The 16893-nt window shown below is 40.1% G+C and overlaps 2 protein-coding genes and 1 long non-coding RNA gene across 4 annotated transcripts in view; 2 read left to right on the top strand and 1 right to left on the bottom strand.

The window, feature by feature from the left end:
* Positions 1-1051: 1051 nt before the first annotated feature.
* On the top strand, positions 1052-2979 carry LOC112245442. The gene is made up of 2 exons (XR_002952736.2): positions 1052-1202; positions 1451-2979. It is a non-coding gene; the product is annotated as an uncharacterized LOC112245442 (long non-coding RNA).
* Positions 2980-3490: 511 nt separating this feature from the next.
* On the top strand, positions 3491-6317 carry pex11a (peroxisomal biogenesis factor 11 alpha). The gene is made up of 3 exons (XM_024413548.2): positions 3491-3683; positions 4220-4335; positions 4740-6317. The coding sequence occupies exons 1-3, from the start codon at positions 3628-3630 to the stop codon at positions 5306-5308; spliced, it is 741 nt and encodes a 246-aa protein (XP_024269316.1). The 5' UTR covers positions 3491-3627; the 3' UTR covers positions 5309-6317.
* Positions 6318-10672: 4355 nt separating this feature from the next.
* LOC112245427 (RNA polymerase II elongation factor ELL2) overlaps positions 10673-16893 on the bottom strand; it is a 48413-nt gene continuing 42192 nt past the window's right edge. Inside the window, exons 10-13 of one of the 2 annotated variants that reach the window (XR_006083601.1) lie at positions 14537-14708; positions 14364-14408; positions 13786-14103; positions 10673-10710 (exon numbers count right to left, since the gene is read on the bottom strand). Coding sequence is in view for 1 of the 2 variants with exons in the window: in XM_024413526.2 (XP_024269294.1) it covers positions 13993-14103; positions 14364-14408; positions 14537-14708 (328 nt within the window). In the remaining variant the exon portion in view is untranslated. Of the gene's footprint in view, positions 10711-13141; positions 14104-14363; positions 14409-14536; positions 14709-16893 lie in introns of those variants that run through there. The other variant, XM_024413526.2, reaches the window with a different exon arrangement.

The following is a 16893-nucleotide window of genomic DNA, read 5'->3' as shown; positions in this document are numbered from 1 at the left end:
AGTATTAGTTCAATTCAAACATAAGAATGGTTCATATGAATTGTTATAGTAGGTTTAGTTTTGATAGGAGTTTTAGTGCCAATTATGTTACAGACAGAAGAACAATAGGCTGACAACAGTGACAGTGACACAACAGTTCAATAACATACATATAATAAAATTGTATTTGATTTGACTATGAGAACTGTCATTTGCTCAATATGGGCACAAGGTCACTAGCCATTAGCAGATATAAGGTGCATTAGACACAGCAGTGGTAGGCTTGATTACCTTACACGGCTGGGTAGTGGTGTGGGTGCCAGCTGGGTAGTCAAGAGTGACAAAATCCTAGTTTACATGTATTAACATCTGTAGTTTTAGAAGGTCTCATCATGAGACTCGAGGCTCATGCACCCCACTGCTGTGACTTTTCAAAATGTCCAGGGGAAATAAATGATTACAAAGGAATGCAAAGTACAATTACACAATATTTGATAATAACGTAATATTAATCATCAGATAATGTACAGTGTAGCTTTCTAAAGACAGTAAAATATAAAGTCTGCCTTTGTAAGATATTTCTCTGACCATAGTTTCAAATGTTTAGTAGTGTATTGTGCTAAAGGCCTTTTAGCACTGGTAAAGGGTAAGAGTTGGTACAAATACACCTCTTATTTCCACCTTCCAGTTGATTGTATTCTTCCAGATGACAATAATGCAGTAAACACCAGCCTGTACACTCAGCCAACAGAGTAGATGACAATAATGCAGTAAACACCAGCCTGTACACTCAGCCAACAGAGTAGATGACAATAATGCAGTAAACACCAGCCTGTACACTCAGCCAACAGGGTAGAGGATGTATTGGCTCCACTAACTCCATGTCAGGTGTGTCAGGTGTTTTCCGGCAGAGGTGTCAGGCTTTTCCAGTAGAGGTGTCAGGGGTTTTTCAGCAGATCCATTGGAGAGTGAGTGAGTGAGTGAGTGAGTGAGTGAGTGAGTGAGTGAGTGAGTGAGTGAGTGTGCATGTTTAGTATGCACTGTGCTCAGTCGCACTTCACTGAGACACACCCTTCCCCATCTGTTTTGTTTCCAGAAAAGTCGGTCTGAGTTTCACTTCACAGGGGAGGTGGAGACTCAGGTTTTGTTGCTACCCTGCAGTATAAAATCCCCACACGGCTCGCTCTCCTCAGTCCTGCAGTCCTCTGCTGAACGCCATTATGGTAAGCTTTGTGTTTTTTGATTGCATCAATGACAACTTCTATTTTAGGAACAGTCCAATATATACCAGCAACACATAACTACTTACACTGTATTACATTGTATTGCTCCAAAATACTGTTTAGTTTTAAATGTGATATTTTGTAAAAGTGATCAGTTGTATCATTCTCACTCAAATGTGCAGTCAACATCACATGATAAAGGATCTCTCACACACACTGCATAACTGATAAACATGTTCTACCTGCAGACGACCACAGATGAGCAGGATGAAGAGGAAGATGATGATTATGACGAAAAGTATGAAGATTACAAGTATAATTACTTTTTATAGTGTACAGTCAGTCTACTCCCAAGGGTAGCACACCAGGTTCCTTTGTGGAACCGGTGGGCAGAAGTCCACCTGAGGCACTGAAACAGGCCTTAAAACTAGGAGGCGGAACTCCTTCCAGATGAGGAAGGACTTAACCTCGAACAAAACAGACTATCACTATCACAATGCTATGTGAAGGTACTTGAAGGAATTTCTGAGTGGCTCAGAACATTTCAGGGTTGCTGCTTTGGCTAATGGTTAGAATTCCATAATTTACTATATGAGGATATTATGGTTGTAGATATCTTTTCAATAATGTAAGATATGTAGATGCATCTAACCTCCAAACCCAGGATCTCTCCTGAAATGAAGCCACAAGTCTAAACTCCCATCTTCTGCTGTGTGTCATGCAAAAAATGCATCACAAACCGCTGAAAGGCACAAAAGAGAGCCACTAGGAGACAGGAGGGCAGAGTTCCACCTGAGGTACTGAAGATAAGACAATATTTCTACCAGGCCTTAAAGGGAGAAGAGGCGCCTACCAGATGAGGAAGGAGGACTTAAGCCTTGAAACCATGAAGCGAGAAGACTCTCACAATATGAAGGCAGTTTATTATGTTAATCATAACATGATTAACATAATACATAATTTCTGTTGTACCTTAAACTAATGGACATACTGTATGTTCAACTATCACAATGCTATGTGAAGCAATGTGAAGTGTCTCAGAACATTTAAGGGTAGCTGCTTGCCCAAAATGGTCAGGATTGCATAATTTCCTATATGAGGATATTATAGTGGTATATCTTTTCAATAATGTAAACCATGCATCTAACTGATAAATGAGGAAATAGGACTTAAGCCGTCTATACTTCAAGTGAGAAGACACTCACAATGTGAAAGCATACAGTTACAGGGTATAAATAATATAATAGTATGTTTATTATCGAACCATGTTTACTTGTGGTTATTACCGATGTGAAATGGCTAGCAAGTTAGCGGGGTGCGCGCTAATAGCGTTTCAATCGTAACGTCACTTGCTCTGAGACCTTGAAGTAGTTGTTCCCCTTGCTCGGCTTTTGTGGAGCGATGTGTAACGATGCTTCAAGGGTGACTGTAGTCTATGTGTGCAGGGGGTCCCTGATTCGAGCCCAGGTAAGGGCAAAGAGAGGGACGGAAGCTATAGGGACTATGTTCAACTATAACTATAAGGATTTCTGTCGCTTGGTTTTGTGGCTAAAGGGAACATTTGAGGGTAGTTGTTCAGGATAAAATGGTTATGATTGCCTAGATTTTCATAATGTATTATGAACATAATTTAGGGTGATTACATATGTTCATATATGATGTATATGTAGATACAACTAACTATCAAAGCCAACATCTCCCTTCACTTGGAGCCACATGTTGAATGTCCCTTCTTGTGTTTTACTTGTTTTGAAATAAATGTTTTCTTTCATTCTAATGTTGTCTGTACTTTGTTTTCAAATTAATGCAATTCCTGTGAGATTAATGTGCAAGTACTTCCATGCCTATCATTATTGCTGAAACCTGTTGAACCATGATATTACTATGCCTAATTTACTTGCTTTGTTACATATTACTCACGTAAGATCAGTGAATCTTACTCCAAGAAAGGAAATAATAAAATGATTATTGTTAAAAGTATTCGAAAGGGCTGTTTGACAAACACACTTGTCCGTCGGCAAAACCCTCCGTACTGGAACGTAAATTCGCAAGCTATGATATGAGAGCATTTGCCCATAGAGAATGATAGAGGCCAAAACGCCATCGACGGCGTCCACCATTTTTATGTAGTAGAAAACTGGGTGGGACGTCCAACATCATTGTGACCATGTTGGAGTGATGTCCAACTGGGTCATCAGGAGGGTGGGTCACCAGGAGGGGTCAGCCAATCGTGAAGAAGAAAATGTTCTACTTCAAAATTGAGATTGCCTCAATTGTCCTACATATGCTGTCAAATACCCTTAAATAGCATAGATACAAAGGGGAGTCACCTATCCATCTCTATGCAGTTGTTTTACTTTAGCCTCGGTTTGGCTGCAAGTTTGACATTTTATCTGCTGTTTGAAACAATAAGGCACTGGTCGCAATGGAGTCTTTTGTTAAATTCACAAATCAAAGTCAAGGAAGGGATCGTATTTTCAGGTATGTCATTGGTAAATTAGCTAGCTAAATCGTCTTATTTAGTAGCAAGCTAACGTTAGCTGTCTGCAGTAATTTAGCTAACTCATCATTTAAAAGTTAGTGTTGAGCATAATTCCAACCTTAGCTAGCTAACTAATGCCAATGTTATCCATCATTAATTTGCTGCAACAAGTTACACCTCTTTGCTAATGTAACTTGCTCACTGTCAATCTAGCAAGTCAGATCAGCTTAGTTTGTATGATGATCTCCTTTTCAGTCTAACGTTACTTGATACACATTGCTCCCGAGTAGCGCAGTGGTCTAAGGCACTGCATCTCAGTGCTAGAGGCGTCATTACAGACCCCTGGTTCGATCCCGGGCTGTATCACAATCGCCAGTGATCGAGAGGGCGGCGCACAATTGGCCCAACGTCGTCCGGGTTAAGCCGTCATTGTAAAATACGAATTTGTTCTTAACTGACTTGAATAGTTAAATAAAAGTAGACATGGTTGCTGAGATGTGTCTAATGGTCATAATGTCTATTGCTTGTATTTCAGGACAACCCAATATGCATGTGCCTTGGTGAAGTATTTGCTTCGCAATAATTCTGCAAGGAAAGAGCTTGTTGTCAAGCTGCAGAGTCTGGAGTCCAACATGAGTTCTGGAAGGAAATGTGAGTTTGTACAACCTTCACCACCACCAAATACTACATTCCCCAGGGACATACTGTAGCTAACTAACCTTTAGAACAAGTGTTTTTGAAACGAGCTGTAGGCTAATTATTATTGGATTGCTTTATTGACTAAGTGGAGAACATTTTAGGTATCAGACCCTCAAGTAGGACCCCTAGGCTGTTTCTGCAATTGCATAAGACATAGACTGTTAATAGTTACATAAGCAGATATTTTAGGATATCAGATATCATATAGGAAAGCTGTCGTTCTATTCCTGGGAAGAAGCTCTAGTTTTGTGCTGACAAATATTTGGTTCAACAATCAGTCAAATGTAACTTACTTGATAACTGTTTTCATTCATGAGCAAGTGCTGAATTCTGTCCTTTTATGTTCTTTGTTTCAGTGCTCAGACTGGGGAACACTGTGAATTCCATTGACGCTGCCAAGCGAACCTTGCAGCTCTCTGACCCTGTGTTGCGCCTCTGCCTTACTGTGGCGAACATCAACCGCGCCCTTTACTTTATCTGCGACAATGTGCTCTGGGCCAGAAATGTTGGCCTCGTCCCTGGTATCGACAAGGAGCGCTGGAGCTTGAATGCCTCTTGTTGCTACTTCCTGTCCCTGGTTATGAGTCTGACCAGAGATGTTTACGTAATCACCCAGACTATGGTTCAGAGAACCAGAGAGAGGCAGTTTCAGGAGAAAATGGATCAGCACCTCAATGACAACCCTGATGTGGCTACTGTTATTGTTCCTCAACTGGATGCTTTTCTGTTCCTGCTTTTCGAGAGTCTTAAAAGCCATCCCTCGGTTACCCTTGACACACTGAAAAACATTTGTGATATTTTCATTCCACTGGACAGGCTGGGTGTGTACCGGTCAAACCCAGGAGTGGTGGGCTTTTGTGGGCTGATTTCATCTCTCTTAGGGATAGTGTCAGTCTTGCATCCCAGTTTGAAAATCCAACCGTAACCTAGAGTTGAAGGAAAATGAAAGGAGATAGAATTATGAAATGAAGAGAAGCCATACACAGTACAATGGGCAGATGCCAGTACTAAGGTTTATTGTCATTTTTCAGGGGTACTATCCTATTTTGAATCACTTCAGGGGAAGTTGCATGCTAGTAGAAGTTCACTGATTACAGCAACCCCTTCAGATAGCAATTAGGAGCTTAAAGGGCAAACACTTATGAGTAGCCAATGTTTATGATTACTGTTAGGACCAGCAACAGCTCAGCTCAGGTGGATCCATATGTACCTTTTTAGACATTTTCAAAATTAATATATTATGAAGGGAACTTTGCAGTATTTAGGAACCACAAAGACAAACGGGGCTGGACAGGGATCTTAATCAACTTTGTTTACTAGTGTTTAATTGAGCCCGAGGAGGTTTGTGATATATGGCAAATATACCACGGCTAAGGGCTGTTCTCATGCACAACGCAACATGGAGTGCCTCAACACAGCCCTTAGCCGTTGTATATTGGCCATGTATCATAAATCCCCAAGGTGCCTTATTGCTCTTATATACTGGCTAATGTATTTAGAGCAGTAAAAATGTTTTTTCATACCCATGGTATACGGTCTGATATACCATAGTTGTCAGCCAATCAGCTTTCAGGGCTCGAACCACCCAGCAATTTTTAATTGAACGTAGAGCACTGTAGGTGGGGGGCCACAATGCTTTATTAACTAAATAACGTGACGGATCATGAGTTGCGTGATTCAGCATTACCACACTGTCTCCTGTATGTCTTTGATTCCAAGGCCACTTTGTATCATGTGAATTTGCACAGCCTGTGCAATTGATAAAAGGAAGCATTCACATTGGAAATAAGGCCCTTATGATGTAGAATATAACTGATTGACATGAACACAAATTCAAGTGTACTTTAGATTGTGACCAATTGGAGCATTTACTAAACAAGTTTTGTTGATGTCTTGTGTAATTGTCAAATCATGTCCAGTATTTTTCTTTATCGTTGTTGAACTATGTACCAATACATGAAACACTGATGTTTAGGCCACTCCTGCCTTTTTAGTTACAATAATCTTCCTCTTAATAGATGCTGTTCAGCATACATAGTCTACCTCACTTTTTAGATGGGATATGCCTGGGATATCAACTATGGCAGGGATATGGCCTAGAAATCAGTATTTCTCCAGCGCTGTGAAATGTTTGTAACAAACACTATGGTCATAGATTGAAATCAAAGTTTCAAAAGGTTCTAATGAGTAACACTAATCAATAGTTGTAATGTTCTGTTTATCATGAGAAAAGTACAAAAAGTTTATGCAAATAATGTATTCCATAATGGAAGAGCCTTATTAATACTTAATATATTTCTATGCATAATGCAATGTAACAAAATGGATTGAATTTGACCAAACCTGTTCAATAATAAAATAGATTCTGTTGACGTTTATGCTATAATTCACAATGCATATGTAAAGTTATTGGAAGTCCTGAGTTGGACAAAGTTAAAATAACATAAGTTAAAGACCAAGCATGTTTGATAAATTGGGCCCATGGGACAGAAAAATATTGGAACACAAAGTAGATGATAATTTGGTGTTGAAATGCACTTTTTTTTTATCGGATTACAAAAGTTCAAAGTAATGCATTATTGCTCAAGGTTCCCTTTCCCCACATTGCTAATATTTACCTAGTTTTCAAAGGTAATAACCAAGGTTATTTTGATGATTTGGAAAATAAGTGCATCTTATCCAAACATGGAGAATATTTGTCGTTTGCTTAATTGATTTTATCTAAAGTTGTGCAATTTTCCCCAAACTACTCGGCAAAAAAAGAAACGTCCTCGCACTGTCAACTGCGTTTATTTTCAGCAAACTTAACATGTGTAAATATTTCTTTGAACATAAGATTCAGCAACTGAGACAAACTGAACAGGTTCCACAGACATGTGACTAACATACATTTAATAATGTGTTCCTGAACAAAGGGAGAAGCCAAAATCAAAAGTAACAGTCAGTATCTGGTGTGGCCACCAGCTGCATTAAGTACTGCAGTGCATCTCCTCATGGACTGCAGCAGATTTGCCAGTTCTTGCTGTGAGATGTAACCCCACTCTTCCATCAAGGCACCTGCAAGTTCCCAGACATTTCAGGGGGGAGTGGCCCTGGCCCTCACCCTCTGATCCAACAGGTCCAGAGGTGCTCAATGGGATTGAGATCCGGGCTCTTTGCTGGCCATGGCAGAACACTGACATTCCTGTCTTGCAGGAAATCACGCACAGAACGAGCAGTATGGCTGGTGGCATTGTCATGCTGGACGGTCATGTCAGGATGAGCTTGCAGAAAGGGTACCACTAGGGAGGGGAATGTCTTCCCTATAAACGCACAGCGTTGAGATTGCGTGCAATGACAACAAGCTCAGTCCAATAATGCTGTGACCCTCCACCTACAAAATCGCTCCCGCTCCAGAGTACAGGCCTCGGTGTAAGGCTCATTCCTTCGACGATAAATGCGAATCCGACCATCACCCCTGGTGAGACTAAAACGCGACTCGTCAGTGAAGAGCACTTTTTTGCCAGTCCTGTCTGGTCCATTGACGGCGGGTTTGTGCCCATAGGCGACGTTGTTGCCGGTGATGTCTGGTGAGGACCTGCTTTACAACAGACCTACAAGCCCTCAGTCCAGCCTCTCTCAGCCTATTGCGGACAATCTGAGCATGGAGGGATTGTGCGTTCCTGGTGTAACTCGGGCAGTTGTTGTTGCCATCCTGTATCTGTCCTGCAGGTGTGATGTTCCGATCCTGTGCAGGTGTTGTTACACGTGGTCTGCCACTGCGAGGACGATCAGCTGTCCATCTTGTCTCCCTGCAGCGCAGTCTTAGGCGTCTCACAGTACAGACATTGCAATTTATTGCCCTGGACACATCTGCAGTCCTCATGCCTCCTTGCAGCATGCCTAAGGCACGTTCACGCATATGAGCAGGGACCCTGGGCATCTTTCTTTTAGTGATTTTCAGTCAGTAGAAAGGCCTCTTTAGTGTCCTGAGTTTTCAAAACAGTGACCTTAATTGCCAACCGTCTGTAAGCTGTTAGTGTCTTAACGACCATTCCACAGGTGCATGTTCATTAATTGTTTATGGTTCATTGAACAATCATGGGAAACAGTGTTTCAACCCTAATTTTTACAAATTATCTTTGAAAGACCGGGTCCTGAAAAAGGGACATTTCTTTTTTTGCTGAGTTTATAATTGACATTTTGACTAAAATAGAGAATTCAGTCAATATTTAAGATGTAGGCTGCCGATAATATCAGTTTGTGATGCAATGAATTCCAATAAACGTGCGGCAATGTCGTCACCTTAAAGAAAGAAGAATTTTAACTCAATTCTTGATGAAAAGCTTTATTCTTTGTTTTTAGAGACAACACATGTTGTAGGAACAGGAGGTGATAAAGCATCCCCTCCCACTGAAAATTGCAAAAATATATATTCCATTTCCCTTTTTCCAAGGAGAGGCTTCTCGTCTGCCTTATAGACTGAGAAAAGTGTGCAAAGGAGAAACCAAAAAAAGAAAACATTAAAAGCAATAAATAGTTACGCAAATGTTCTCATAGGTAGACTGCAGTGACATACTGGACGAGATTTCATTTCACATTTCTTTTGAGACGTTTAATTGTCCAATATCAACAAAGTAAACGCACCAGCAAAAGCAAGACAATTACCTTAAAATAATCTTAGAGTTGTTTGATTTGTAAGCAGTATTCAGATGAAATTTCAAGAGCACATTGTGGGTGTCATAACCGTTTTTAAAAGACCTTTAGCCACAAAGCTGTAGGCCTACACATGAAAAATACAATTTGGGGACCAATAATTTGAGTGCATACATTTGATTTCAACTGCATGTTATGCAATAATATCAATTATGAAAGAGAAGAACATCATGTAAACACCAATGTGACTCAGAGTTTCCTATTAGAAGGCACCTAGATAACTCCTGCATATATCACAATTAGCACTTATTCAGATGACCAGCCTCTATTGCTCAGTCCAATACTGGACACAGAGACAGTGGTATATATGCTGGTCTCATATCTGATCATGTGCTTTCCAGAATACCACAGTAGCGTATATTTCATTTAGGACATTTAGAATTCAACATTAAAAACGAAACCAAACTGTGACAGAAGAACTGACATTTACATGTCAGTGATGAATCTGGTCGAGTCAAGCACTTCTGACAGACCTTTCACATAGACACTTATACATAGCTCTTGAACCAGGTGGTTTGTGACAGTGGTGCAGAATTGTACTGGATGAGAAAAGGCCCTTAACACAAATCACAACAATTTTTTCTACTCTATTCATGATTATCAAAAAGATCCACAGACCACTCATATGGATGAGGGAAATTAACCTATGACAAACACAAAAAGGATGAGGGGCCCTATTCAATCTAACGCTGAAGCATTATAGGCTGCATTACAGAAATGTAAAGGTCATTTCTAATAGAGACGACATATGCAGCGATTACCATAACTACAGTCTGTACTAACGCTGGAACATTGCCTTTAACATTTCAATCACTCTGTAATGTTGACTCATTAACCTGGCTGATGTGACCCACGTGACTACACAGCGAGCTGTGACTCATCCATGTTAGTAAGACTAAGGACTCACATGGTAGAGAAGGAATACATATACATTGTATTCTAACACAAAAAAATGCTCTGACATAACGTAATATTGAAAACATCCCATGAACTTAAATTCAGAATTTCCTTAAACCTAAAAATAAGTGAACTAAAATACATGATCCTGAAACGTGTATGTGCAGATAAAAAGTATAGAAAATTCATATCAGAGACATGGAAATGTGTGATGGGTATGTTAAGGCAAAAATGAACTTTATCTTCCCATTTACACCCATCTTAAGACAGCAATTAAGTAGCAAGATTGTGTACACTGACAGTCACATCGACTTCAATACTGCTTTTAAGAGTAGTCACTGTATCTGAAATATATATATATATATAAATAACACACACAGTACCAGTTAAAAGTTTAGACAGCTGCTCATTCAAGGATTTTTATTTTTACTATTTTCTACATTGTAGAATAATAGTGAAGACATCAAAACTATGAAATAACACATATGGAATCATGTGTTAAACAAATCAAAATATATTTTAGATTCTTCAAAGTAGCCACCCTTCGCCTTGATGACACTTATGCTGAGCACTTGTTGGCTGCTTTTCCTTCACTCTGCGGTCCAACTCATCCCAAACCATCTCAATAGGGTTGAGGTTGGGTGATTGTGGAGGCCAGGACATCTGATGCAGCACTCCATCACCCTCCTTAGCCAAATAGCCCTTACACAGTCTGGAGGTGTGTGGGTCATTGTCCTGTTGAAAAACAAATGATAGTCCCACTAAGCGCAAACCAGATGGGATGGCTATTCAATGCAGAATTATGTAGTAGTGGTAGCCATTCTGGTTAAGTGTGCCTTGAATTCTAAATAAATCACTGAGTGTCACCAGCAAAGTACCCCCACACTTCCTTGGTGTCCTTTAATAGTGGTTTCTTTGCAGCAATCGATCATGAAGGCCTGATTCACACAGTCTACTCTGAACAGTTGATGTTGAGATGTATTTGTTACTGTGAAGCATTTATTTGGGCTGCAGTGTCTGAGGCTGGTAATTAATGAACTTATCCTCTGTAGCAGAAGTAACTCTGGGTCTTCCTTGCCTGTCGCAGTCCTCATGAGAGCCAGTCTCATCATAGTGCTTGATGGGTTTTGCGACTGCACTTGAAGACATTTTCCGAATTGACTGACCTTCATGTCTTAAAGTAATGTTGGATTGTCATTTCTCTTTGCTTATTTGAGCTGTTCTTGCCATAATATGGACTTGGTCTTTTACCAAATAGGGCTATCTTCTGTATACCACCCCTAACTTGTCACAACACAACTGATTGGCTCAAACACATTAAGGAAAGAAAGAAATTCCACAAATTATATTTTAACAAGGCACACCTGAAATGCATTCCAGGTGACTACTTCATGCAGTTGGTTGAGAGAATGCCAAGACTGTGCAAATCTGTCATCAAGGCAAAGGGTGGTTACTTTGAAGGATCTCAAATATATTTTGATTTGTTTAACACTTTTTGGGGTTATTACATGATTCCATGTGTTATTTCATAGTTTTGATGTATTCACTATTCTACAATGTAGACTATAGCAAAAATAAAGACAAACCCTGGAATGAGTAGGTGTGTCCAAACTTTTGACTGGTACTGCAATCATGTATGCATGTAAGTAATATAGCTCTCTACAAGCCACAGATAATGAACTGTATGAAATCCCAGGTGATGATACATCCAGAGAGGCTAAGTTAATGTGGTGCAGTTTGTTGAAAGGCATTTACTCCAACACATCCATATGTTGGAATGGAACATTCACCGTTTCAAACGGAAAATAAAACTGTCCTATCTTGGCAATCTATATTGTTTGTGGAGGTGAAATCTAGTGAACTGCTACAGCAACACAATGAAACGCCACCGGTTAGCACAGTATTGTCCTACAAAGCAGTGTAGACAGCAAGTTCACACACATCAGAAAATAGATCTGTGAGATCTCATCTTTGAACAACAGGATGGACAATCTTATTTAGGAGGCCCTGAATCCGGTTGGAATCAGCAGACACAAGCAGCTTTAAGGCATTGCATTTAATCACTGTATGGACGCAACCCTATGTTTCTTGCTGGACTGAGAGTGCATTCACAAGCAGAAGCTTATAAAAATGGCTTCAGGAACTACTGTTAAATGCTCTGGTACTCCACCCAGTCTCACAAATGTAATGGACTATTGATCGAGGTAATAAAAGATTTGTTAATATTGTATGAACTTTATTACCATCAAAGGTCAGAGCATACTGGCTCAAACAATGAAAACCATTTATTCTAAAAGGATAAGTAGGTAATAGAATGCCACAACAATCTTGACAAATGTTCTATTAATTGTGCTTGATTGCTCTTCTTATTCAGAATAGTGTTCTTTCAGTAACGATATAGTGTTTTAAAACAGAAATATGGGAGTATACTGTATGACTATGATGGCACTTTCCTCTATCCTACACATTTCAGGGGGCAATTCCCCTTGCCCATATTTGATGAGCAGAAAGCCATAATTACTGCCAACAGGAACCACAGACTGAATGTGATGTTTGGGTTAGAGGCAGATGTATAGGATGTTTGACTGGCATGTCCGATTAATGACATGCACTGTATCATTAACTTTAACAAAGATCAATTATCATCTCAAACAGTTAAGTTCATGTTCATAGATGTCTAAGATATTTCCACAGAACATTATGTTTAGGCCACCCCTACCTTTTTACAATATTCCTCTTAATATCTGCTGTTCAGCGGCTCAGCATACATAGTCTACCTTCTTTTTTAGATGGTCTACATTTTGTATTTTGCCTGGGACATCACCAATGGCAGGGATATGGCCTATGAGGCAGTATTTCTCTACAGCGCTTTAAAACATTTGTGAAATGTTTCTGTAACGTAACAAACAGTATGGTTATAGAATGAGATATACGTTTCAAAGGTCCTAGTGATTAACACTATCAATAGTTGTAGATGCTTTCGGTTTATCATGTGAAAAGTAGAAAAAGTCTATGCAAATAATGTATTCCACAATGGAAGAGCATTACTAATACTGATTGAAATGAACAACAAGTTCAAGTGTACTTTAGATTGTGACCAATTGGAGCATTTACCAAACAAGTTTTTTTGTTAATTACTTAGCTAATTGTCAAATCATGTACAGTATTTTTCTTTGTAATTTTGTATTGTTTTTTTTAGAACTATGTATCAATACCTGAAATGTTGATGTTTAGGCCACGCCTACCTCTTTACAGTTACAATATTCTTCCTAGCTCCTGTTCAGCATACATAGTCTACCTCCTTTTTTTAGATAGTCTACATTTTGTATTCTGCCTGGGACATCAACAATGGCAGGGATATGGCCTAGAAGTCACGTCTAAGATATTTCCACAGAACATAAAATATCTTCCAGTTTTCCCTAATCTTAATCCAGTGATTGCAACCCTCTCTATAGGAATGAAGACTTTATATAATTATTTTACATCTATACATTCAGTGAAATAGCAAACAACAAATTGTACTGGGTACTTAAATATAGCATTGATAGAAGACTGGGTATGAAGAGCATTTGTTCTTATCTGTCCTTATGATTGTACCATCAAACCAATATGCCTTTGTGTGTAGTCATGATAATAGACTAAACGATAAAAGCATTTGGGCAGGAGAGTTCATGTACATTTTGCATTATGGGTAGAAAAAGGAATTTGGCTTAAATTGTGTCATCTTATGATTTATACACCACAACAAATTCCAGTCATTACAACCCTCGCCCTCAACAACAAAAACATTAAAGGGTTTCATTTGCTCACAAGTTGCTGGTCTTGGCCCACTTCATATAAGAGAACATCGCTCCTCTCTCCCACCAACACTGGGAGGAGTGAAGTGAATGTGTGATTCATATGCGATTCCAGGTCACTCCAGGACCCAGGCTTGGCTGGGCAGTCTTTTGGTCCACGGGGAGAATTTTGGTCCATTGATACAGTAACACCCTGTGGCAGCAGGGTGCAGGCCAGTCACTATGAAGGGGCCTGGGTACGGTCATAGTCCAGGATCAGACCTTTGATGTGAGAAAGTTTCTGATGCAGATACTGGCATCGCTTCTTCTCTTCCCGGTAACCAGGGAACTTCTGTAAAGTCAAGGCAGAGGGGTGTCAGAGAGCTGGCATTACGGTGACATGGTCAAGGCAGAGGGGTGTCAGAGAGCTGGCATTACGGTGACATGGTCAAGGCAGAGGGGTGAAGAGTATATGGGAAAAGATGATCTGATCCTAATAAGATTAATATCACTGGTATAAGTTCAAGTTATTCGTGATATTCATACAGGCTACAGTAGACAAGACCGGCTATACAATAATTCAATTATATTTCCTGCTCATGCGTTACTTACTTTCTTATACTTTCTGTATTTCTGCAGTATTTGCTCCTCCATGAGCTGTAAGGGTGGAAAAATAGAAGACATTTAGTAAGTCCTTGAAAGTACATCAAACCAGGTCTTCAACTGTTTAACCAGAAGTGTTTTGTATTGTGTGAGTGGAAGTGATGTCAGTTCCTTGCTCATACCTTGTATTCCTGTGTACCGGGGGACAGAGTGTTTATCTTGGAACCCAGCTGAACAAACATCTCAGTGATGGTACCGATCTGGTCGTGCAGGGCCCTATACTCATCGTACTCTGCACAGAAATCCTGCTTGTACTGTTGTCGCTGTTCTGAGGCTGTGATGGTGTTGTACTTTCTGGAAAGAAAGACCAACATCTTGTGAGCTGTCATTTCAACAACCAACGTGGAAATAGAAACATTCATGGTTCTTTCCAGAAGGTGGCACTGCAGATTAGCAGAGTGATGGCCTATGACTCCCCAATGATTTCATAGAGATTTAGTATTGTAAGACAGATACTAATAACTAGGTGCTTACATTTGTCCCATTTCACGTACAAGTGTGTATTATACACGTGTGAATTGGACATTTGTTTTTTGCATATCCCACTCCCCTTGAGATACCCTCAGAGAGTGGGGTCACGGCCAGGGCTCTGCCATTATAGATGGCGACCCTGGAGCAATTAGGGTTAAGTGCCTTTCTCACGGGGACATCGATGCCTAGTAAATTTTCGATTGCTGGCCCAACGCTCTTAATTGCTAGGCTACCTGCCGCACTAGATTAATTGTTTTCTAAGTCACTCATTTATTTATTTTTTCAACACAAAACATAAAAATAATAAACAACAGCATACAGGTGCACACAAACATCAATGACATCAGACCCCCCCCCCCCCAGCGCTCACATCACTCTGCCACATGGCCTCAAACTGCATCATTTTGTTTCTCTCTATCACCCACGCACTTTCAACATTTGACCTTTCCATTTTGTTAAAGGTGGAGGATTGGTTGATTTCCGGTTTAAGTATACGTTTTTTTCAAGATGATTGACAAGAAAAGTATCGTCCAACACATCGGGTATCTCACTACTCACTCAGATGCATGTATTGAAATATGCAGACAGATGGATTAAAAGTACATTTGCATTGTAATACTTCTGACAGACAACTTTCTAGCTCCGCCCATAACTTTTAGACTTCCTAGCATTCCCAGAAGGCATGGATTATTGAGTCATTGTTAGTTTTACACTCAGTAAGACCATTCTACTGCCAATGTTTGTCTATTAAGACATGACTCTGCCTTTGTGCTGTAGGATTTGTAAATGTTGTCTCTTGTATAATAAATTCTACACATTTTCATTAACGGTTTCCTCCAGCTTGTGCCAATATCAGTTATTTTTAAGTCTTGGTTCCAATATTTAAAAAAAAGAAAGAAAATAGATTGTCAGTTGGATAGGCTTCAAGGTTTTGTATATCTTAACTACACTACATGACCAAAGGTATGCGGACACCTGCTCGGCAAACATACAACTCCAAAATCATGGGCATTACTATGGAGTTGGTCCCACTTTGCTTCTATAACAGCCTCCACTCTTCTGGGAAGGCTTTCCACTAGATGTTGGAACATTGCTTCGGGGACTTAATTCAGCCACAAGAGCATTAGTGAGGTCGGGCAATGATGTTTAGCGATTAGGCCTGGCTCGCAGTTGCCGTTCTAATTTATCCCAGAGGTGTTCGATGGGGTTGAGATCAGGGCTCTGTGCAGGCCAGTCAAGTTCTTACACGCTATGGACCTCGCTTTGTGCATGGGGGCACTGTCTTGCTGAAACAGGAAAGGGCCTTCCCACAAAATTGGAAGCACAGAAATTTCTAGAATGTCATTGTATGCTGTAGCGTTAAGATTTCACTTCACTGGAACTAAGGGGCCTAGCTCGAACCATGAAAATCAGCCACATACCATTATTCCTCCTTCACCAAACTTTACAGTTGGCAGGTACCGTTCTCCTGGTATCCACCAAACCCAGATTCATCCATCAGACTACCAGATGATGAAGCGTGATTCTTCTCTCCAGCGAACACGTTTCAACTGCTCCAGAGTCCAATGGTGGTGAGCTTTACACCACTCCAGCCGACGCTTGGCATTGCGCATGGTGATCATACGGTTCTGTGCGGCTGCTCGGCCATAACAACTCTATAGTGAGTGTTGCAACCGAGGACAGACAATTTTTATGCACTACAGACCTCGACAATTCTACTGCCAATGTTTGTCTATGGAGATTGCGTGGCTGTGTGTTCAATTTTATACACCTTTGAGGAACAAGTATGGCTGAAATAGCAGAATCCAATCATTTGAAGGGGTATCCACATACTTTGTGTGTGTAGTTGTGTGTGACTCAAATCAGATTACCTCAAGATTGCCCTGATGTCCAAAATATTTCAAATTGAAATTTCGTGATATGAAACTTAAGTTGCATGTATTTAATAATTTAATAATCTACATTGGACAGACTAAAATTGCATCTGAATTCTGTAATGGAAATTCTA

The sequence above is a fragment of the Oncorhynchus tshawytscha genome, linkage group LG06, assembly GCF_018296145.1.
Source record: "Oncorhynchus tshawytscha isolate Ot180627B linkage group LG06, Otsh_v2.0, whole genome shotgun sequence".
NCBI classification, from domain to species: domain Eukaryota; kingdom Metazoa; phylum Chordata; class Actinopteri; order Salmoniformes; family Salmonidae; genus Oncorhynchus; species Oncorhynchus tshawytscha.
This window is presented reverse-complemented; position numbering and strand designations above follow the sequence as displayed.